At 37.9% G+C, this 24,741-nt stretch overlaps 3 protein-coding genes across 5 annotated transcripts; 1 reads left to right on the top strand and 2 right to left on the bottom strand.

Annotated features, from left to right (window-relative positions):
* Nucleotides 1–3,972: 3,972 nt before the first annotated feature.
* Nucleotides 3,973–9,622, bottom strand: LOC110701940. 3 transcript variants are annotated; one of them, XM_021879554.1, is made up of 7 exons: nt 9,421–9,622; nt 8,599–8,663; nt 8,131–8,227; nt 7,196–7,298; nt 6,498–6,705; nt 5,746–5,839; nt 3,973–4,198 (listed from the first exon to the last, which is right to left on the bottom strand). In XM_021879554.1, exons 3-6 carry the CDS (start codon nt 8,218–8,220, stop codon nt 5,779–5,781), a joined length of 462 nt encoding a protein of 153 aa, XP_021735246.1. In that variant the 5' UTR covers nt 8,221–8,227; nt 8,599–8,663; nt 9,421–9,622; the 3' UTR covers nt 3,973–4,198; nt 5,746–5,778. The 3 variants fall into 3 exon arrangements, with proteins under 3 accessions (XP_021735246.1, XP_021735248.1, XP_021735247.1); XM_021879556.1 differs by having other exon boundaries at nt 5,752–5,839; XM_021879555.1 differs by lacking the exon at nt 8,599–8,663.
* Nucleotides 9,623–10,269: 647 nt separating this feature from the next.
* On the top strand, nt 10,270–16,649 carry LOC110701938 (3-oxoacyl-[acyl-carrier-protein] synthase, mitochondrial-like). The gene is made up of 14 exons (XM_021879552.1): nt 10,270–10,576; nt 10,657–10,880; nt 11,859–11,966; nt 12,066–12,137; nt 12,518–12,604; nt 13,466–13,617; nt 14,149–14,229; nt 14,364–14,397; nt 14,625–14,691; nt 14,768–14,844; nt 15,430–15,490; nt 15,596–15,678; nt 15,855–15,926; nt 16,301–16,649. Exons 1-14 carry the CDS (start codon nt 10,450–10,452, stop codon nt 16,463–16,465), a joined length of 1,410 nt encoding a protein of 469 aa, XP_021735244.1. The 5' UTR covers nt 10,270–10,449; the 3' UTR covers nt 16,466–16,649.
* Nucleotides 16,650–16,739: 90 nt separating this feature from the next.
* On the bottom strand, nt 16,740–20,722 carry LOC110701939 (tRNase Z TRZ2, chloroplastic-like). The gene is made up of 8 exons (XM_021879553.1): nt 20,115–20,722; nt 18,873–19,035; nt 18,710–18,780; nt 18,404–18,499; nt 18,222–18,335; nt 17,938–18,006; nt 17,301–17,375; nt 16,740–17,123 (listed from the first exon to the last, which is right to left on the bottom strand). Exons 1-8 carry the CDS (start codon nt 20,541–20,543, stop codon nt 17,034–17,036), a joined length of 1,107 nt encoding a protein of 368 aa, XP_021735245.1. The 5' UTR covers nt 20,544–20,722; the 3' UTR covers nt 16,740–17,033.
* Between the last annotated feature and the right edge of the window lie 4,019 nt (nt 20,723–24,741).

Raw genomic sequence — 24,741 nt, 5'->3', positions numbered from 1 at the left:
ACCCGGAAATTTGATTACTCACGTAATCTTGAACAATGATAACTATGTTGCGTGGTCAAGGGCAATCACTTTGTCCCTATGATCTCGTCGAAAATTCGTTTTTGTCGATGGCACAATCACAAAGCCGAATGAGAAAAAGAAATTGCTTGATTGGGAGACCGTAAACTCAATGATGGTTTCATGGATTTTACGGTCTATAGACCCAAAGCTTGCAGCGAGTATACCCTATTTCGATGAGGCCAAAAAGCTGTGGGACTATTTGGAGAACCGGTTTTGTGTCTCTAATGGCCTTAGGTTGCAGCGATTAAGGTCGAGAATCATAGAGTGCAAACAAACCAAAGGCATGTCAGTTGAAGAGTATTATACCAAATTAACGGGGTTGTTTGACGAACTCACTCGACTTAAACCTCCCCATAGATGCGTATGTGGTCAGTGTATGACGTAGAGAGGTTAGCTTCTCGGTTCGACGAAGAAGTGCAACGTCATAAGGCTTGATTTTCAGTTTTTAAGGGTAATAATTTCTACTAGTCGGGCTCCCGGAGTCAGATTGCTTAATAAAATACATTTTCGGAAATGGAAACGGGCCAATGAGTTCAACCCACAGCTTTGCTGTGATTAAGCTTTTTAAGCCATCCGAGTTCGTTTAAGGCCCGAAAATAGCGTTAAACATTTTTCGGATTTTATTTTTATTTTATTTTCGCATTAGGGTTTTGTTTAGACTTAAACGTTTTAGCCGTCTTTAATATGAGTTTTTTTTGACATTTTATAATAATCTCAAGAGTTAAACTCTTTTCTGGTGGATTCCGGAGTCTTTCAACAGATTTATCGCTTGTAAATCTGTCTGTTTCGCGAAGGATTAGCGCTTGCTTTTCTTGCAACCTTTCCGACTGCGTCAGTGTACGTGTGACGTTGCCGGCAAATATGCGCTTGATAGAGATGAGGAAGTGCTGCACCAATTTTTAATTGGCATCGATGATGATTTATATGCGTTAGTGAGGACTAATTTGTTGTCTCAGCAACCCATGGCTGACTTGAATCGCGCCTACCAAGCCTTCCTTCAGGAGGAGGAATCTCGTGGGGTTGCAAAAGGGAGAGCCGAGAATAATCAAGTGAAGGAGGCACAGGGTTTCGATGGCCACGATAAATCAAAGCTGTACTGTACTCACTGCCAAAAATCAGGGCATGACAATGAAGGATGTTTTGACCTTCATGGCTACCCCGAATGGTGGTATGAATTGAAGCGCAACTCTGGGGAACGGGCTGCTGGTTCCTCAAGCCAGTCTCCGAAGCTAGGCCCCTGCTGTTCAGCCGAAACCTGCTGCTGCTGGCTCTGCTTCCTCTGTTCCCTCTGCTGTCGATGCCAATGCACTAACCGGGTCTTCACAGGCTGGTGCGGACGGTGTGTCCTTGGTGAATATGGTTGATAACCATAACCAAGAGCGTATGCAAGGTGAGTTATTGTGTTATTCCCTAAAATATCCCTAAAATGACGTGTTATTTGAATAAAATTTGGTTGCTAATGTATTTTCGAATCAAATTATGAGCCTAAAATTGTTTGATTTTCACTTTTTCTGTGTAAATTTTATGATCAGATCAAAAACAAATGTCCGCGGGTATGAACAAGGACGACTCAATCAAGATGAAGGTGAGTTGATTTTTTATTTTCTTATTGCTATTAAATTACTTAATAATTTATATTTTACTAGAAATATTAGATATAATTAGACTTTTGATTTAAGAATTGTTAGGAAGGATTATGCATATTTATCATCAATCATATAATTAACATTCGAAATTAGTGATAATATTGATGGATACTCATAGTAGAGTTCTAGCAAATTGATAAAAAAAAAAAAAAAAAAGAATGAATTGTTGGTAAATGTATGTCTATTGATTTAATAATTGTTAGGAAGGATTATGCATGTTTATCATCGATCATATCATTAAATTAACATTCGAAATTAGTGATAATATTGATGGATACTAAGAAATTGATCAAAACAAAGAAAAATGAATGAAATTGCAGGTAACTGTATGTGCATGTTCTTGGAATCCGGATTTGTACAAGGAAAAAGTTATTGTCGAAGTGTTGAGCTATAACACTACTGTTAAGGAACTAAAATTGAAGGCCTGTAACAAAGCAAGACTAATAGGGATTGCGAAAATTGATCCTGACAAAGCAAATTTGATGTGGGATTCGAGACACTTCGAGGATGACATGACTCTAGGATCTCTTCCTTTGCCCAGTTTTGACAATATTTATGTTCTTCCATGGATTACAACAGCAGCCGAACAGGCTCGTTATGATGAGAGACTATGGCTGATCAAGTGCTTCCAGTTACGAAAGGAAGAGGAAGCACAAGAGGAGGATAACAACGACTTTTGGGTCTCGTCTACTGAAAAGGGACCCAAAGTCTATGATTCACATCAACTACTCCCTTTTGCTCAGTTTGGATGCCTACAATTTGATGGTCATCTCGAGTTTGGTACCTGTGAGAATCATGTTCCTGTTGCCTGTAAGATTGACACAATTGACGATGTTCTTTTTTACACTGCTGCTTCTGTTGTACTTCTAGCTCCAAATGACCGTATTTTTAAGACTTGGCTGTCTTCGTTGCCTAGCCACTGTAAGTCTGAATACTTGATTGTTCGTGTCAATTGGGACGTATTATCCTATGCGTTTCTTAGGCAGCTCAGGCTATGTTACCCTGAACTACCTTTTGTTGCAGTCACTGATTTAGACCCCCACCAACTTGACCTCTTAACATTCCTCGACACCCCTCCTCTCGCTGTACGTGCCTGTTATGGCTGGGATCTAGACTTGGATGATGTTGATGATACAAGCTCTATTTATGGGATAGAGTATGTGGACATTGCCTGGCTTGGTTTGAGGCCTTCTCAGTTGCGTGAGCTCAAATGTTGTGATAGTATTGATGACCAAGCCCCTTTACCTGCTCCTGATTTTCGCAAGATCATTCGTATGCTCGAGGTGAATCCCTATTTGCGATACAAGAAAATCTGGTTAGAAGAACTGGAATCCCTGAAATGCTATGGAAAGACTGTGTTATTGGAGGCTTCTGAGGATGATTTTATTTCCAAGAAACTATCTCAACAAGATTGGATATAAGAACAAACTCGTTTATCTAATATCGATAATATTGATGGATACTCATAGAGTTAGTTTATGACTAGTTTGTACTACTTGTATGCAGCATCCTACTTTAGTTATGGATCAATTAAGACTTTTAGCATATGTTGCAGGATACTTTTTCTAGGATCTAAATTATTAATGGTGATTTTTAGCATCTATATATGCGTATTTTCAAAAGGATATCGTACTCCAAATGATAACAGAAGTAAATAGTTCACAGGGAGGAGGGAATGTTAAAACCTTTTTTTTTTTTTTTTGTTATTTCAAAGCAGACCATAAGTGGAGGGAGCAATGTTCGTTGCATTCAGCTAATTCGTTTTGAAATCCAATTTTCTGATGTTTAAAATGCAACTTATTGAACATGCCCGGTGGATACGAAACAAAACTGTTTTGTTGTGCATTTCTCTTCCCGCTATCAGCTTGCAAACTTTGCTCTAAAATGCACTCATTTTGTTGTTTGCATCCTAGCTTTGTAACTCTGTAGTCAATACAATCTGTCATACTGGAGGCATTACGGACCAATCTTAATACAGCTAAAATCTCATCCTTTTTTGTGAGTACTACTCTTTGAGGGCCTTTTCCCCCAAATTTCAGGATATTCGTCAAGCTGTATTGAAGTTGCTGTAGTCCCCCTTACAGAAGGCTTCAAGTCTATGTATTCATAAAATTCTTCCTTTCGTTTTTCTCTATTTCAACTTACGGACCATAAATAGACAAAAGCTTTTATATCATCCCAACAACAATAATAATTTCAAATTTCAACATAAAGTTTTTCACTTAACAAAAAAAAAAGAAGTTATTTTTACTCATTTAAAGAGAAATGAGCAAAGCTATATTTTTATATCACCAACTCATAGTACGTACAAATTTTGCTCATTTAAGTCAAATGAGCAAATTTTAAAACCAATTGGACTTTACTAGGTACAACAGATTGTACAGTGCATGAGTTGCAACTTAACCTACAAAGCCCTTGATCTGATACAACCTCCTACCGGCTACCGCAGACCCACAATAGATAGGTTGCAGGCGTGCAGCTTTTGTGTCCACCTGCAGAACGAAAAGTTCAAGTGTAAATTATGTAGGAAATGTAGAACATAAATCATGCACTAAAAATGCTCTAAAAAGAAGTCATGTTACTGTATATTTTTGCTTATCTTAATACTAGTAGCAAACATTCTAAATAACCTATCTATTGGAACAAACAAAAGGTGAAATTAAGCAAATACATCAATTTCTAATAATTACTCAGTACTTTAATCTTTATGGAACACCAACAAGCCTTTCAACAAGAATCTTATGCTCCATTTACTTATATTAGAAAAATCAACATTCCCACTTTTTATATGCTACAAGGCTCCAAACATTTCATACAATATTGTTCCCAAAGAGTGTTTGCACACACACACAAACATAAACCTATTAGGCAACAAGTCCACAAACTTAATACCTGATTCAACAGACAGCCTTGTCTTTCCTACTTAAAAAAAAGAGGTTTCTTCATGAACTAACAAGCTAGAAGAAGATATCCTATTAGCATGAAAATGAAACATTAATCCCAAGATGATCATCCCTCACCAATAACAACCTTGTGACTGAAAATATAACAGGACAATCAGGACCTTAAGCACCCTTCTAGAATCCTTCAATTTTTTTCCTCCATGTAAAAATAGCACCTCAAGTGTATTAATTAATGAAACTCAGTTCCCCACTGCCCTAACGGCAACTACTACTGCAATATTCAAGGGCCTTATATAACAACCTTGTGACTGAAAACATAACAGGACAATCAGGACCTTAATCACCCTTCTAGAATCCTTCAATTTTTTCCTCCATGTAGAAATAGCACCTCAAGTGTATTAATTAATGAAACTCGGTTCCCCACTGCCCTAATGGCAACTACTACTGCAATATTCAAGGGCCTTATTATGATTTGGACCTAGAGTATAGAAACCAAACACCAACAATGAACATATCTTACATACTTCTATCAGGCTCTCATTATAATACCACTGACATCATAATTGGCAAGGTAAGCATAACAACAACGATGGCAGAATAAAAAAATGATCCCTTATATAGAATGAAAAGTGAATCTTTTGTAAATTTTGCTATCCATTCCATTCTATTTCTATTTTTGCCAGAGACATGAGGACTGACATGACATTGAGCCATTGACCGCGAGGGAGAAACATGTAACATCATAATCCACATCCAAGATAAATAATAAAGTATCCTAAAACTCAATACTTCACAAGGATGTCAACAGGCCCCAAGGAAAAATTACCAACAAAAATATTCTAAAATTATTGATACAATGATCCTCCGACAGCCGGAGCTAACCACATTTCACATAGCAAGACATTATTGGTCTCCAAACCACATGGAAATATTACTGATTAACACATTCTAACAAAAGACTGCAGCTACCCTTCCCACAACCAGAGCCTACCTTTCACATAAGGCACACCAGGAAAATATACATCTATTAAATATACATCTATGTTAGCAACCAGTTGAACATGAAAATATGTGAAGAAATAATTATAGCAAGTAGTACAAGTTCACAGATCAAATCATCCAGCAACAGAAATTACCAAAACCTCTTCTAACTCTGTGTTAGTCTTGGTCTACAGACTTCTCATATCAGATTTCTTTCTTCTTTTTAACTTAGGTCCCACCTTACCTGATCTGCAAAAAAAGCCAGTAATGCAAATGATAGAATGTGTCGACAATTAAGGACAATAGTAAAAACTTGTATTACTAAATAGAGAAAAGCAGACAACACTGTTGAAAGCCATACACCAACACCAAGAGGTTACACTACATGCCAAAAACTGAATGGCGTAAGAGTTCACTCTGATTAGATGTTACTTTATGTCGACACGGCTACCCTAGAATTCATTTTTTCTTTGCAGTCTTAGTTACCTTGTTTATCAGATATGTACAGCAAAAGACAGAAAAAATCAAAATGCATTCTCTATTCTCTAGAAAGAACAAATAATGAGAATTATATGATTTTTTTTTTTTTTTAAAAAAAAAAATACCTTACTCTGGCTTTTGGGGGGAGTAAATTGGGAATGATATATAAACGTACAACCTTTCTCCAAATACTATAAATTAAAAACATATGTATGCCTAAGGAGGCAAGCACTAGTTTCTACCCGTGAAGGTTAATAACATCCAGTTGACAAACTGGCCAATATTAGTAATCAAGTTCCAAGGGCAATATTATATTCCTCACCCTCCATTATTATTTCCTTATTATTGTGATAGAAAAAAATGAGGACAAGGGGTTGAATAGTGGTAAGCTCTTCAGCCTCCTGCACCCAAGAGCGGGTAAACATACCTTGCCTTTGCTTGACCTCCAGTCTTTGCATTTGCTTGACTTCCAGTGTCTGATTGTTCTCCTGTGTTTGCTTGCTCTCCCGTCTCTACTCTATTCTCCAAATCCAATTTCAATAGATTACATCCATTAACCAAATCTGCCAACCCAGTTAATCCTGTCAATTGCAATTCATTTACTTCTCCTTTGATGTGTTGCATCAATATAAATCCTGCAAAAGCATGCAGATAAGGAGATGAATCAGGTGTGCCAATTTGCAGACTCCAGTTTTCTTTATTCAATACATCCATTGAAAGCTGTGTTATTATAAAACTGGGCACATTTGAGTTTCAAACAAGCATAGCAGACAAAAGGCACAACAATGCATATAAATCATTCAGATTTCTTACACCTAACTGTCACCCAAAAGGTGCATAACCACATAGGCATGCGATTTCTTAATTTGACCAAATACCTCATTTAAAACTCAGGATAGGCAGTATAACAGAAATAATGGGCACAGAGTCAAAGTTTCAAATGGGTGAACATTTTACTGAATACGAAATTTCAAGGAGAAATAAAATGGAGGAAAAAGACGAGAGAGAAAAAAAAAAAAAAAAAAAAAAGAACACTCATCGTAAAACAATATGCCAAACACTTGTGCCATTTTTTTAATTATTAAAAAAGGTTTATAAAAAAAATAAAAAATAACGGGAACTTGCCAAGTGCTCGGAGCATTTTCAGATCAAATTTCTGGGCTAGACTTTCATGCCCTACGGCTTGAGCTCGTTGAAGGGCAAGCTTTTTTAGGCTGATAAGCATGTCCTGTCAAAGTTGTATTACCATCAAGTCAGTAATAAAGTTTTGCAATAAATCATGCATCAACAAATTAATTAACTCGCGTGTATCAATGGTATATATATATATATATATATATATATATATATATATATATATATATATATATATATATATATATATATATATATAAACATATGGAGGTACATAATTAACATAAGTTATCATCCAGCTTCCAGCCACAACTAGATTATAAACAATAGCCTTACAATAGTCAGATCAGCCTTAAAATTTGAACCCAACAGATTGTTGCAGATCAATAATGAATATGCAGAACTAAACGTCTACAACAATAGCCCCTCCACCCCAATGGCACCACATTGAAAAGTATGCTTTTAAATTTTAGAATAAGCGCTAGTGTAGAAAATTATGACATGAGCATCTCAATGCTTTTAGATTACAGAGAGAAACAAACAGCAGCATAGGACGTAAAAAAATTAGAAAATTTGGTTTAATCTGTTTAACTTTTAAAACATGAATCTGCTAATTATCATCAATTAAATTTGTATGTCCACTATACCACTATCTAAATATCAAACAAATATTAGTTTTCTGACGAAGTAATGAACCGCAACAGTTATGCTGTTGAGCGGTAACATATGCTCTCAATTTGTAGAATCATGCTTGATCCTATCTATAAAATCAAAGAAAAACAGTTGTTGCCAGCCTTGACATTAAAGCTCTTGGTGCAAACTATTCAATATAAGAATTTATATTACTTGGCCTAATTAAACATGAATTCATAACATCTTATAAGCGGAATATTAGCCTATTGATCATAACATAAGGTCAAGCTTACAAGTTCTGACTCGGATAGTGAACACAGCCATTTGACATCGTCAGGATGATTATTTCCAATAAATTTGATCTCATCCATGGTCTCTGACATCGTAAACCTATTGATAAAATTAAAGGAATAGAAGAATTAACAATTCTGTATAAGATTACATATCAGCACAAAAAGGAACATATTCATCATGTTCAATATTTGAATCCAATAACACAATCCAAAACTCAAATCATTAGTAATAAATTTTTAAAATGCAATTGAATTCGACTCTTTCTCATGTTTAGAAGCGATCAATTATCATTTTTTTTTAATAAATTAATTGTCATCCTTCACTAGAAAAAAAAAATCTAAACTATCATTCAATACTGTAAAGTAATTAAATTCACCCAAACATAAGCACTATAACTCTGCAACACATTAACAACCAAATTGACTCAATTATTAAATTCAGCTAAAAACGCATAAAATTATTCTCACTTTAGATAATCATCAGTGGCGGATCCAGGATTTCGGAGCTAGTAAGTCACCCTGAATTTGATGACCTATAAAAGTACCAAAAAAATTTTGAATCCATCATTTCGGAGCTTCGTGGCATATTATCAAAAACCCGACGAGCTTTCTCTAAAAACCCATAACTCACATACATGTAAAGCAAATTGTTATGAGAAAACCCATCATTTAAAAACCCAAATTTGACAACATGGGCATGAATTTGCTTGCCTTCTAAAATCCAATTATCAATGCGACAAGCTCTAACAAGAGAAGGAAACGTGAAATTGTTAGGCAAAACAGAGTCCTGCAACATTCATAAGTACAAAATCAAGCATTCCCTATCCAAATAGCATTGCAAACAAGTAAATAACCCCTGATTAAGGTGTTGTATACAGAAGCATCTGGTTGGGGCATTTTATCAAACAGTTGGTGGGCATAAACCAAATCGCCAGATTCCAACAAAGCACAAAACTTGATAGCTCTACCCATTACATCAAAGTATGTAACAATAAGTTCAATAACCAACTAATCAAGACTACAAATAGCAATTTTACCAAATAAAGTTGAATTCAATTCAACATTTCAACACCACAATATCATATTGAACAACCTTGTCAAAGTACTGTCAAGATTATGAAATTATAAAAGACTAAAATTATAAATAATTAAGTAATAAGACAATAATGAACAACAAATCAACAATTCAGTTCAATTTAATCAATCAAATGACTGAAATTATACATAATTAAAATAAAAACTAAATAACAAATTAAATAGTTGATAATTTAAATTTTAATACAATAATACCTTGCTACAACAAAAAGGTGCGCTGGTGCCTGGTTATCGTAGTAGAAGGTGGCTGATGCTTACTGCGGTAGTGGTACGATGCCTGGTGGTCGCCGATCGAAATGATGTGAGAGAGACAGAGAGGGAGATAGGGTTGTGTCGCTTCAGACTTTTTTTTTTCTGCTTCAGACTTTTGAGTTTCGTTTGGTTTTGTTCCGTTGTCGCTCTTCGCTTTTCATGGTTTTGCCTTGTTTTTTTTTTTTTTTTTTTTTTTTTTTTTTTTTTTTGAGAAATTGAAGCTCAGGAATTGAATCGGCTAATTTGAGCAACTCTAATAAAAGGACTAAAATACCCTTATTTTAAACTACGTCATCTCCATTTGACTTTTTACGGTCTACAGTTCGTGTCTTCTACCGTATATATCTCAATTTCTATACGCGTAAAATTACATAAATTTGATATTAACAAAATATACAATGACGCGATTCTAACAAAATCTCACTTGAATATAAATTATAACTTTTAGGTTAACGAGAATTCATGGTCAAAGTTTTATTAGTTTGACCTATATATTTGTAATGGGGCAAAAAATAAGGGACGGAGGGAGTAGTACATAATTTCATCTGCGAAAATACTCGTTAATATGCCATATTAACTAGGCGCATCTTTTTAGATAGCAAATTTCCTTTTTTTTCTTTTACAAGATAGTTTAGGTATCGATAGGAAATTAGGGATGGCAATCCACTCTGATTCCGAGTAAAAAATAATCCGAATTCGACTACATTAAAATAATTTGACTCCGAGTTGGAGGAGGGTTGGAGTCGGATTTAGCATAATCCACTCCAAGTTCGACCCTTTGCCGTCCCTAGATATCGATCTTGCGTGAAGACGATATTAAACTCTTTATCATTAATAAATAAATAAATAAAATAAAAATTAACGAGGCGCGTTTATATAAGGTTAAATGCGTCATTTCATCAGCTTTAGTGGTTTGAGCACTAAACAGGGGTTTAATGTAAAACCTCACCTTTTCAGACCTCCACTCCAACAATGGCGATTCATCAATGGCGTCGTACACTACCTTCTCGCTTCCACCTTACTCGTCTCCTCTCCTCTTCAACAACAACAACAACTTCATCTTCATCTTCCTCGCATCGCCGCCGCGTCTTCGTAACCGGTACCAATTCTCATCTCTTTCTCTCTCCTCATTTTCGCTGTTATCAATTTGATTAATTTCAATGGCGGAATATTGTTTAGGGTTAGGCATGGTAACGCCTCTTGGTTGTGGAGTTGGAACAACTTGGAAGAGATTAATTGAAGGTGATTGCGGAATTCGAGCATTAACTATTAAGGATCTTAGGTTGGATAATTTCGATGTCGAAACGCAGAATCATGTTTTTGATCAATTATCGTCTAAAGTTGCTGCTGTTGTTCCTTCTGGAACTGATTCTGGCCAATTCAACGACCTCTTTTGGTTCAAGGTTATTATTCTTATGAATTTTTGCTTCTTAGTTTTGAATTACAATGGAATTTAGTATTTTGTGATGGTTTATTCTTGATTTTTTTTTATCAATTAGCTTAGTAAGCTTAATAGTTAATACTTCCTCCGTTGGAAAACTTTTGTATACACCCGGTTTTCAGTAATTTACTGTACATCGGGTACACTTTTGTCAGATTTAGTGTCACTTTTGTCAAATTTAGTGTCACTTTTGTCAAATTTATCAATAAAGCATAAATAACTCTTATATATGTCACGGTAACTTTTGTGCATTTTAGTGTAACTTTTGCACATTTTATTGTCACTTTATAACATCCGTTTTATTTAAAAGTTTGTGTTTAACTTGTAACGTAGTCATGTAATTTAAAGAAGAGATTAGAGAAGTTTAATGATGAAGTGAACTATAATGCAATCTTAATAACTTAGCCTGGTCTTTTTTAACTGGTAGTTTTTTCTAATCAATTTGAGTCGACGTTTCGAAAACAACTACTGTACCAATTTGTGTTTTGTGTTCATGCCATGATGATTCTGTTAATGTAGGCCGATACTTCTTTGTTTGAACTCCTTATACTCTATTAGTATTTTCCTCATAAATCAGTTGACAAAAAGTTATTGACAGACCAATTCATGGCCGTATATCGTTTTGATCCAAAGTTGGAATTTTTACATAATGTTTGTTAGAGTCAATAATGTAACTCGGAACTACTATGTTTGAACTCTTTTTGTTGTACAAGTATTGTTTATATACATGGCCGTGTTCCATATTTATCAGTAGTTATAGCTTTTATCTAATGAATAAGTTATTTATGCGTGTGCGTTGCTAATGCAGTTTTTGTTGAGTCTGTAATGTACTCAATACTTTTAAGTTTGAAAACTTTGTGCTGTATTGGTATTGACCTCATTGAGCAATGGACAAACATATATTGACAGAACAATGGTCTGGTTATTTTTGTATAACCAGGAGCACAGGTCAATTTCGAGGTTTATAGGATATGCACTATGTGCTGCAGATGAGGCCCTAAAAGATGCAAATTGGATTCCGACGAAACAGGATGAGAAAGAAAGAACTGTAAGGATTCTTTTGCTCTTCAGGTGGCAAAAATAAATGCATTTGTACTCTTAGTCAAGAATTTGGGCTATATATTGTTTGCTAATGAGAAGGCAACAGGGAGTATCCATCGGTGGTGGTATTGGTAGCATGAGTGATATTGTTGATGCTGCTCAGCTGATTTGTGAAAAGGTAGATATTTGGTTCTTTGCAGAAGATACTATACATTTGGCTTTCAATGATTTTTTTTCTTTATCAACGCAAAAATGTTCCAGGTGATCTATAGAAAAGCATACGAGTAGGATAATTTTTCCTGCCAGAGGTAATGGGCCAAAGGCAAAAAGTTGATCAGCATTTAGAACCAAAATACGATTTCTATCTACTCTATCAGCTTTATACTTTTGGTTTGTTTTAAAGTGATATTACCCTATTTTTAAAAAAATCTCACTATATATACCCTAGTCTGCCGGAAGTTTTACCTATTATTTTTGTTTAGGTTAGCAATTAACTACTATCTGGAAGAAAAAAGGGAAATCAGTGGTTGACACTAAAAGTTTGTACATTGTTTGCAGCGTCTTCGACGTCTCAGTCCATTCTTTGTTCCTAGGATATTAATCAATATGGCTTCAGGTCATGTGAGCATGAAGTATGGATTCCAGGTATTCTTGCATTTTGAATTTTTATTTATTTTGGATCTATATGTTTTCTCTGTATCTTCTGAACTTTCCTTTGTCTCTGGTGAACCTTGAACATGCTGCCTATGAATGTGTAATCAGCTTTGTGCTTCATTCATGCAGAATTGTATATGATGATTGTTGTTACAATATTGATTTGGCGCTTTTACATTGGGCCAAAAATTACCACTTGTGTGTTATAATTGACCTTTTCCTATATGTGGTATGCAGGTTGGGGGGGGGGGGGAGGTAGAGTATTAGGTAACACTGACATATGCATTCGCCTTGTTTTCATACTATCAAAACATCTATAATCTGGGTCAATTGAAATGAAAAGCTTAAGCAAGAGGCATAGATAACCCATGGGAGAAAGTAAGAGGTTTCTCCTGGTTCTTCCTCTTCCTGAGGGTGCACCTGATCTCTGAGGTGAGATTTATTTCGAAAAATTTGAATGTCATTGGTTGGTAAGAACCTTCCCTTTTAATCACTTCCCAGTCAAAAAAGCATGCCTTATGAGGAGCCTTAGACCTTTGAATCAAAATGTGCAGGGAGATCTGAATATTCTCGCTCTTTCAGTACTTAACCATGAAAGCACTACTAACAATTCTCACTGGACCTAGAATCATCACCTCTAAAGTTCATCTTAGCCATTTAGAGTGATGAAGATTGGAAATTAGACTGTGATAGTGATTACTGTCTGGGATCAGTGTTGGAATATTGAATCTGATGGCTTATTGTATTTAGAGGGATGATTCTCTCGTTTGATTTTATCCCATATCAACATGTTTGTTCACTGTTGGAATATTGAAAGCGAATATGCATGCATAGTCTTATTTTTGAATCTAGGGACCAAACCATGCTGCAGTGACAGCTTGTGCAACTGGGGCGCATTCCATTGGAGATGCTGCTCGTATGATTCTATTTGGAGATGCAGATGTCATGGTGGCTGGAGGAACAGAGGCCAGCATAGATGCCTTATCCATTGCAGGTTTTTGCAGGTATCATCACTCTTACATGAGAAGCATTGTTGGTTCAAAAAGTCTAACATTCAGGAAGATGTTCCCCCCTCCTGGTCTTCCTCAAAGATATAAGGTTTTATTTGTAAAAAAGATGTCAGACTAAATTCTGAAAGTTAATCGAGGCAAAAATTATTGAGCTTGTTGTTATTAAGGTTGATGCCGTTGTTGATCTTGAACACATCATATGATGGTTATACATTAATTATATAATTATAGGCTAAATGCTACAGTATTTCTTTTATTGCTTTCAGTTGCTATGTTTAGTTAGCCTTTCCTGCTTAAGTCATATGGGGGTATAAGTGTTTTCCATTACATTGAACTCTTTCCATTTCCTGCTTCTAATGGTCTGTTAACCTAAAAGTTATCGTTAACTCCATAATGTGTCATACTACGTATATACTTCCATCCCTGACATCCTTATCTACTTTTCATTCACTTGAGATAATGTGTGCAGCTAAAGTAATATAAATTGTTCAAAATAAAAAGTGAGTAAATTCTTGTAACCTGCAGGTTGAAAGCTTTGTCCACAAAGTACAATTCTTCCCCTTGCGAAGCTTCTCGGCCTTTTGATGTTGAACGTGATGGATTTGTGTAAGATGATGCTTGCAGCTTCTTTGAGGTGTTATTGTAAATAAATTGGCATAAAAGTGTAAAATTTTAAGGATATCTTTATACCTTTGGTATCTATGTTGCTTCTTAATTGGATTGACTTGTTTTGTCTGCAGAATCGGTGAAGGTTGTGGTGTTGTAGTATTGGAAGTAAGTTGATCAGTTTTGTTATGTCTCTGCATTGCTTAGTTGTTCACTAAGGTTTATTTTTGATATCATGTTATCTTTTATGCTGTCACTTAAAAGTTGTACTGTTTCTTACATGTAATTGAAACTTAAATTTCCCTCACTACTTCTCAGTTCCTTTCAGTAACCTAGTCTGAATGTTGCTATTCCTTCATCTACTACCATCTAAAGCGTATATCCTTGTGTTGAAGGAACTTGAACATGCTAAGGAACGCGGTGCAAAAATTTATGCGGAGCTTTGTGGCTATGGGATGTCAGGTAATTTCTCAAACTACATTCATTACAAAAATTGGGATCTTTCTTTATGAGATTTCTTGACGTTTTTAGCTTGTAGGTGATGCGTATCACATAACTCAACCTCATAATGATGGAAGAGGTGCCATCCTGGCTATGACAAGTGCTTTAAAACAGGTAGAGTTGCTGTCTGTAAATGTTTCCTTTCTACATCTTTCTAATTGATGGCATAAGAGATACAGATTGAGAGAGGGGAGGTCATGGGGCCTGTCATGTGCCTTTTTCCCTGTTAAAAATTGAAACTCCACCATTTATGTATGTCATGCAATCTGCAAGTGCTATTTAGTTTGATAATATTTGATGGCTTGATGCACAGTGCACATGAACCAAACATGTGTTGGATTTAACCTCTACTTGAAATGCAGTGTAAAGCTTCAGTGGGCAATATTGTAGTAGTGGTATGAGTAGAAGAAAACATTCTTAAAGTTTCAATTATTTCCAATTCATTTTTTCCATTTAGTGTACAACATCTATAATAAATTAGTGCCTTAATTTGTCTTTGATTCATTCATGTCAATGGGTTGAAGCTATTGCCTTCATGCAAAAATAATTGCGAGCTTTGTGGCAATTCAGACTCAAATACCTTCGTTTTCATCGCCAAAACCTGGGCCAAGAGATTGATAAAATCCTAATTTAGATTTTAATTTCGTCAAACTCACACTTCATATAACAGTATACTACTTGCTCATCTAATATTTTCAGTCAGGTCTTCATTCTAACCAAGTGGATTATGTGAATGCTCATGCTACATCAACACCTTTAGGTAAGTTGTCGGATGAGTTCATAATAAATTAACTCTCTGGTTCTTTGGAGTAGTAAACTAGTAGTGTCTTCGGTCCTGTCATATTTAATTTGCATGTATGCTCAGGTGATGCCATAGAAGCTGCTGCACTCAAAGTAACATTTGGTGAGCATGCAAAGTCTGGTGCTTTAGCATTCTCTTCTACAAAGGTAAACTTGAGAGTAGATCTGATGAAAATGTTTTCTTGACTTTGTGATATATTTGGAGATATGTTTCATGCACTCTGAAGTGGATGATACTGCTAATGTTCAGTTGACAGTTCTTAAAAATCCCATGGTCTGCTTTTTGGTATTATATTTATGCGCTACTGTATGCACAATATCAGGGTGCAATTGGACACCTTTTAGGCGCAGCCGGAGCTGTGGAGGCTATATTCAGTGTCTTGGCTATTCATCATGTAAGTGTTTTCTTTTTATTTGTTGCTATAGTTCTATGTTAACTCTTAATAAAAATTCACATGACATTGTCTATTTACTGTTGAATTTATTAAAATGACACATAATGCATAGATTTGTGAAATGCAACTAAATAAAAATTGATGAAAATAGAGCACATCTATTGTTGAGGCAGTATCTACTTATTCTTTAATACAAACTATGTAGAGCTATCTTTCTTGATGCATGACGAATTTGGATTTGTTCAATAATTTGCTGTAATACAGTTCTGTCCAAGGCGTCCAAATATCTGTTTCCGCTTAACATGTTACTCTGAAAAGCCAAACAAGAAACATTTATACTCATTAGAATATTTGTAATGGTTGCATTGTTGCAGGGAGTTGCGCCATTGACTCTCAATCTTTCCCAGCCAGACCTCGTATTTTCTGATGCCTTCATGCCATTGACTGCATCAAAACAAATGAATATTACTGCAGCTATGTCAAATTCATTTGGCTTTGGAGGAACAAATACATCTTTGTTGTTTACCAAAGTGTCTTGAGAATTTGACAATGCTTTTCAAGTTACAGTTTTCTTGTTTTGGATTACAACCTCATGTCAGGAGTGGTTAATCTTGTATCGTTTAGAAAGTTTTGAAAATTGAGATGTAGCTTAAGAACAATACTGGCATGTTGTAATTGTATACTGTATATTTCAGTAAGTTTATTTTCTTCACTTTGTTTTTACTTTTACTTGACTGTGGTTAAAGCTGTATGAATTTGTACTATAAGAGCAAATCGTGTAGCTAACCCTTGCGAATTGTGATGTTGGGACAACTTGGGCTTTTCGTCTTCAGTTCGTATACCTGAATATTTTTCCCTTCTGATGCATAAAAAGCTTTGTACAAGGACCATTACATGGTGCTATTTTTCCCCATTTACTATATTTATAGAATATATACATTTAACACCACCATAAAATACAAAGTAGTTTAGAAACCCACTGAAATGGGATCAGATAAAGAACTCAGCTAAAAAAGGGGAGTGTCTGATTAGTAAATTCTAAAACATCAATTATATAGTTACAATGGGGATAATTACGAAGCCCTAAAAACAATTCCGTTCCCGAGTTTATGAATACATAGACTTAAAGCCTTCTGTAAGGGGGACTACTTTTGCTGATACCTTGGCCTGCAACTTCGATACAGCTTGACGAATATCCTGAAATTTGGGGGGAAAAGGCTCTTAAAGATTAGTAAACACAAAAAAGAATGAGAATTTAGCTGAATTAAGATTGATCTATTATGCCTCTAGTATGACAGATTGTACAGAATTACAAAGCCAGGATGCAAACAACAAAATGAGTGCATTTTAGAGCAAACTTTGCAAGGTGATTACCTCAAGATGATAGCGGGAAGAGAAATGCGTCAACATAACAGTTTTGTTTCGTATCCATTGGGCGTGTTCAATAAGCTGCAGATAAAACATACTTCAGAAATTTGGATTTCAAAACGAAATAGCTGAATGCAACAGATAATTACTCCCTCCACTTGGTATGTGTTGAAAAAAAAAATATATACAAAATATATTGTTTTAACATTCCCTCCTCCATGTGATTTCTTTATTTCTGCTATCATTGGGAGTATGACATCCTTTAAAAAAACATGCAAATATAGATGCTAAAAATTACCATTGATAACTTAGATCCCTTCATTTTATACAGAGTTCTAAAAAAAAGTTTCCTGCAACATACTCAACCCCAAAGTTCTAAGGGCTTCAAATTTACGTGTTTTTTTCACCGGAAAAACACAACCCTTTTTATTCCCTCTACTGCCATGCAAATATGAATGGGCCTGAAGGAGGTTTTTTTGTTTTTTTTTTTTGGACAGCTTCTTGTCACATCCCCAAAAAGTTGCTTATTAATGGACTTTACTACACATTTGCACACAAAAAAAATCCATTTTGCAGTTCTGTATTCTCAAATTTATTGGAAAGTCAAAGAGAGTTGGCAGTTGGTTTTGCATGCACATTGTACCTCAAATAAATGAGTGTGACCGCGCTGGCGTGCATCTTCAACGCTGAATCCATCATCTAGAAAAGTTGCCTGCTAAAAGTAATCTTGATGAGAGAGATGATATATCAAAGGTACATGTATACAATTTCATGATTGCATCAATGACAGAAGGAACAATCGTACATGGTACACAATTGAGAAGTTGATTTGAACTGTATGGTACATAATATACAGACACATGGCTCAAGAAGCAAATAAGCCAAATAATTAATAGGTTGCAAAAAGAAAAGAATGAAGACAATTACCTCAGTAATAAGAAGTTTTGCCCTCAGTGCATCTGCATTACGTGGCTCAAGCAAAAAATCAGATGTTGTATCTCCAGTGAATGCCACCTCTGGAGACAATATCTTGTCTGTGATCTAAGAAAATAAAGAGTCAAAAATACTATCTGAAAATGGAAAGGAGGAAAATCATGACAAAAACTAACCTCAACACCAGACTTCTTCAGCTTTTCAATTTGCTTTCCTTTTAAATGAATGTATTGTTTCTTCAACTTTTTTCTAATTGAGTATATAACATATCCCTGGAAATACCAAAAAGAAAAAGAAAAAAAAAAATCTAGATTTAAAATTGTAAAGCTTTAGCATGTCTGACAATGGATTGGCCAGGAATTATTAGCATATGATTCGAAGAGGGTTACTGTTACTGAAAAGCTGCAGGTTACTGCCAAAGTTCAGGAGGTTACAAGTCTGCTTGAGAATGAGACTGCTGAAATGGATCAAGTAAAGCATACCTGGCTGGGTATAACATGATGAGTCTTGAATGGTCGCACAACAAGGTCGTTCCGTAATTCATATGTTTCCCCTTAACCACAAGTACAATAGATTATAAGGGAAGGGAAATTCTGACAGGTATAAAGAAAGATATGCAGAAGCAAATTCACTAAATCAACATACCAACATCAAGAGCTACTAAATCGAAATCAAGCTCCACTTGGCCCATGGATCTATGAATGTCGAATAACTCCTCTACATCATCTTTAATGCTAGGTGGCACAAAGATGGTCGGTGGTTTCAAGCTATAAAGAGCGCGAGTTGCTACATACATTGGTAAACCTCCCTGGAAACCCAGACAATATTTCATTAAGAAAAGAGGAGTTAGAGTCTAAGTAAAACATAATCTAACCTCAACTTAAGATAGAAAATCATTAACTTGCAATCTTAATGTCTCGTATTCTAATAATTACCATAAAAGTTATGTTTCTTTCAGATTTAGTCTCCAACTCTCCATCTTTAATACGTAGTATTCACCAGGTTCTAAGGTGGAACTGTCACTGAAAGTACCTTGGTAGGAGAATCAGACCAAGAAACGGTACAACAGATTCACATAACTTTAATGTTTTCGGATAATTAAAACAGAAATAACATAGTCTATATATCTTAAAGACGAGCCAGTAAATGACAAGATTATAGACTAGATGTCTAGAGCTATCATAACCTCTATGAAGATCAAAACACCAAGTCAAACGATTATCTCCACAAGCAACACAAGGAAGAAAAGCTTACATACAAGAATTTTTAAATAGGGACATTAACATTCAATCATAAAGCATACATATGCACCATATTAAAGGGTTAACTAGAAGCCCACAACCATCAGTCCTATAACACGTCGACTAAGTTGAAGATGAAAGACCACCATATGACTTGAATTCTCAAGTTATTTACAAAAATGGAATCAATCCGAGTAATGAAAAGGTCACCAAAAAATGGTTTTGAAGCATTTCACACAGCCATGAGCAACCCACAGTTTCAACAAACAAGCTCTATCTGAATTACTTACTAACAAGTCTTGTCATAGAGGAGTTTACCACATTACCGGTCGAATAAACCACAGCAATCAAATGAACAAGAGAAGTATGAGAGTAGCTCATGAGAAGCAAAAGACAATGAATCAATGGTTTTTCAGGATTTTCAATGGTTTTAAGGAGAAATAATTGCCCATCATTCACAGATAAAATCTTGGTTCATGCAATCGACCCCATCTTATTCGAATCATTATCAACTAAACAATACAAAAATTATCAAGTCTAACATTAATTTCACAGCTAATGAACTAAATTCAATTCAAAAGGGTATATAACCTGCATTATAAATTTACATAAAATGAAATAAAATTGGGATAAAATAGAAGCTTACAATATGATCAAGATGAGCATGAGTAATGCACACAAAATTCTGATGAACAGCGCGTAAAGGGCACCTCCCAATATCAAAAGCAACCTTGAATTCAGGAATAATAACACAAGTTTCATGGCCACCAACAGATAAACCTTCAACAGAATAACCTTCAATTTCAAACCCTTTTCTCTGAACTTCAGCCCTAGCTTTTCTATACTCCTCTTCTTCAATTGCACGCCCAATTGCAGAGAATAACCCAGTACCACCACCAGACCCAGACCCTTTAACTGCTTCAACCCGACCCGAACCCAAACCCAGTTTTGGTTTGTAGTTCAGAGAGAGATTGTGAGGTTGAATTGGGGATGAAAATGGTGAAATGGGGTCATTGAAAGTGTGAAGATAAGGTGGTGTGTTGGTTGGTGATGGTGTTGTTAGAATTACTTGCATTTTTCTATGCTGGTTATGGAGAATGGAAGAAGGAGAGAGAACAGGGTTTTGGAGGGGTTTTCTATCGCTTACTTGCAAGTTCGTAGTTTAAGTCGGGTTGGGTTAGCTTGTCAAGTTCGTGTTTGAATTAGAATTATTCTGGATAAAAGTCTAAGCCGGTTAACTTTTTTTTACTTCTGAGCAGATAAAAGGTTAACTTTGTTTTTTTACTCCCGAGCAGATAGATTGTTAACTTTGTTTTTTACTGCCGAGTGAATAGATGGACACACAATTGAATTTTTGCACTATTTATATTGTCTTTTGTTTGGGTCCAATTTATCTAATTGGGCCTAGTCATTTATTTGGGTCCAATTATCTTATTGGGTCTGATCACTAAATGACTCAATATTCCAAGGTCAAGGCCCGAGCCTCCAATCAAGCCAAGTCAACCAAGAGTCCTTTGGTCTGAATTGCCATGGTCAGCCCATGACTATTTAAGGGCCCAATTACTCTCCTCTCCTCATATGCAAAGGTACATAAGCCTTCAATTCATTCATTTATGAGATACACACAAAAGCCTCAAGCACAAAATCTCTTGCATAGCTTTCTCTCTCTAAACACTGTTTGACTTCGGCATCGGAGGGGTCTTCCTCGGATCCACCCCCGAGGCCAGTTTACGTGTTTTAGTTGTGCAGGAAACCTTCGGCCCAGCATCAATTGGACCGAACCAGTCTTCAGCCACTTCAGCGGGCCTTCGGCAAGGCCCCACTGTTTTCATCCGAAACAATTTGGCGTCGTCTGTGGGGAAGACTTTCAAAAATATTTAAGCCAAATCTTTAATCAAAATCATCTTGCAATCATCTTAGTAGCAATGGCTAAGAACCGCAAGAGCAAAAGCCTCCGTCAAGGAGCAGGCGAAAGGCCTAAAACTCCTACACCATCACCCTCACCGGAGCGGAACTCTCCCAAGGGTGCCAGTTTGGGGGGAGGATCATACAGGGAGGATTCCCTTTCTCCCGTAATTCACAACTCTCATCATAGGCCGAGTCCCTCTCGGTCTAACAGAGGTTAGTCCGATCATAGGACTCATTCAGTGCCCCAAAGCCAACCATCGACCATCCGCTCTCATTCCCACACTCAGCCGAGGACCCCTTTGACGGGGCCCAGCTCGAAGGAGGTGGCGAGAGCGCTGGCAGTGCTCATGGAGGCAATGAGGGCACAAAATATGCCTCCACCTCGCGATCGAACTCCTCCGCATACCCGGCATCAGCGGAGGAAGCTAGACCGCGATGGGGAGAAACCTCCCTCCTTCCGGGAACTGGAAAAGTGGGAAGAGGATACCTGGAGAACTAAAAGAGAGAGGAAAAAGAGCCCTCAATTTTTCAGAGGATCCTCAACCTCTCGGCCAGAAACGCATAAGAGCAGCAGCTCAGCTTCTCGGCCAGAATCTGCTCGCCGAGAGCAACCTGTTCGCCGAAGTGTACTCGACCGACTCGGCGGCAGGGAGCCGAGCGTGCACAGTCGCCTCTCGTTCCCTGTAGCCGAGGCCCAGACTTCCCAGCCAGGGACGAAAACCACTCCTACCTCTCTAAGAGGGCGGAGCGCGATCCCTTCGGCCAGGAACAAAGGCAAGGCCGTTATGCTACCCACCAGTTCCCCATTCGAGCAATGGATACTGGAAGAGCACGTGCCCACGGTTAAAATACCGTCGCACGTCACATATGATGGGACTTTGGATCCGAAGGACCACATTGCCTCGTATGAGGCTCATATGCATCTTTGCCCCAGGTCCGAAGCGACTTGGTGCAAATATTTTCCAACCACTCTCAAGGGGGTCGCGCAAGCGTGGATCTCCAAAGGAATGAAACAAGGCTCAATCGCTGGGTGGGACGATCTGTCCTCCAAATTTAGGAGCAAGTTTTCCACGGCAAACCGCCGAGAGAAGACTACTGAAGAACTCATGGGTCTGCAACAAGGGGAGGCTGAAAGCCTCCGAGACTATCTGACCCGTTTCAGCAACGAGTCATCCAGCGTCTCTCAGCTGGACCAAGGGCTAGCTGTTTTTGCAATGCAGAATGGCCTTCAGCCTGGGACGTTCTTAGACTTCATGGTCATGCATACCCCGCAGACCTTGGAGGAAGCTCTGAACGCCTCGGATAAATTCATCCGAGCCGAAGAGTGTAACAAAACAAAAACCCAACCTCAATCTGGGGGAGGGAAGCAAAAACAAACACCCTCGTCTGAAGGCTAAGGCCAGAGGACAAAGGGAAAGGCTAAGGCCTCGGAACAATCTTCGGCCAACGAGCCGAAGAAGGAAAAACCTGCCCCATACACAGGCAAATATGAATCCTACACTCCACTCTCTCTTCCACGCGCCAAAATTTACAGCGTGACAACGGAGGAGCAGAGTTACAGAAAGCCGAGACCACTCCCAGAGTGGTATCAGCGAAAAAATAAAAATTAGTGGTGCGAGTTCCATGAATCACCGGGACATAACACCGAGGAATGTATCCAGCTGAAGGACCAGATCGAGGACATAGTCCGGAAGGGATACTTGAAAAAATACATCGCGGATTACCGCGAGAAAAAAGAGGCCGAGAAGTCAGCAAAGGACTCTCGGCAGGACCTTGACTTCCCCCGGAAGAACAGCAAGAGTGCGGAGGGAAAATTCTCTCCATTCAATGTTATCTCGGGAGGAATATGCTCTAGGAGGGAACACAAGCGACACCTTAGGGCTCTGACCCACCAGGTGAACAACGCTGATATTCAGCCTCCTCAGTCGTCGGTGCCGAACATGACGTTCACAGCCGCCGACTGCCGGGGGGTAACATTCCCTCATGAGGACCCGTTGGTGATCATCGCCACGGTGGCCAACCACGACGTCAGCAAGGTCCTTGTTGATGGTGGCAGCGGAGCAAACATACTATTCCGAAAGGCCTACAATCAAATTAAGCTGAAGCCCAAGCACCTTACGCCGGTACCCTACCCGGTATCCGGATTCAACGGGGCTTCAACTTATCCAGACGGGAAGGTAACACTTCCTATCACCATCGGCTGCGATGAGGCAGCCAGGAACGTCATGACTGAATTTTTGGTCATTGACGCTCCTTCAGTGTACAACGTGATTTTGGGGAGACCCATAATTCACGAGATCTAAGGAGTCGTCTCAACCTATCATCAGCTGATGATTTATGTCTCAGACGCCGGCTTCCCCGAAAGGATCCAGGGCAGCCAAAAGGACGCCCGAAGGTGCAACTACCTCAAGCCATCCACTAGTCGCCCAGATGACGACGACAAGGATGAGGAGGAGAAAGAAAAAGAAAGAGAGCCCAACACAAAAAAGCCGAAAGGCCTAAGTGCTTCGGCCCAAGGTTCTGTGCCTAGAGAAAAAGGGCCAGAAAGGGAAAAGGCTAGCTCTTCATCTGAGCCGAAAGACTCAGAGAGCCAGCCGAAGAACAAAAAGTCTGGGACGCCTGCTGACATAGACAGCAGGCCAGATTGTGAAGAGTCCAGTCCATCAGCAATGGACATGGACCAGCAGACTGAAACGGTCAAGTTGACCGAAGGAGACGCTGAGAAATGTGTAACAATCGGGAGGGATCTTGATCCGAACACCCGTTGTGAACTCATTCAACTCCTTCAGGACAACAGAGATGTGTTTGCTTTCTCGGCAGCTGATATGCCCGGGATAAGTCCAGACCTCATCTCCCATAAGCTTAATGTTGACCCAACGTGTCGGCCAATTAAGCAAAAGAAGCGGAATTACTCCGCAAATAAGAACCGAGACATCGCAGCCGAGGTCAAAAAGTTGCTGGAGGCAGGCTTCATCGAGCCTTGTCAATATCCAGAATGGCTGGCAAATGTGGTGATGGTTCAGAAGGCCAATGGTACCTGGAGAATGTGCATTGACTTCACGGACCTAAATAAGGCTTGTCCGAAGGATTTCTATCCCTTGCCGAGGATCGATCAGCTAGTCGACTCGACGAGTGGCCATGCCTTGCTTAGTTTCATGGACGCATTCTCGGGATATCATCAGATCTTCATGCACCCTGACGATTGAGCAAAGACGGCATTCGTCACGAACGCCGGGGTGTACAATTATAAAATGATGCCCTTCGGATTGAAAAATGCGGGGGCAACCTATCAAAGGCTGGTGGATCAAGTTTTTGCCGATCAAAAAGGCCGAAACATGGAAGTCTATGTTGACGATTCAATCGTC

The sequence above is a fragment of the Chenopodium quinoa genome, unplaced genomic scaffold, assembly GCF_001683475.1.
Source record: "Chenopodium quinoa cultivar QQ74 unplaced genomic scaffold, ASM168347v1, whole genome shotgun sequence".
NCBI lineage: Eukaryota > Viridiplantae > Streptophyta > Magnoliopsida > Caryophyllales > Amaranthaceae > Chenopodium > Chenopodium quinoa.
The sequence above is the reverse complement of the archived record's forward strand: the minus strand, read 5'-3'. Positions and strand labels throughout refer to the sequence as shown.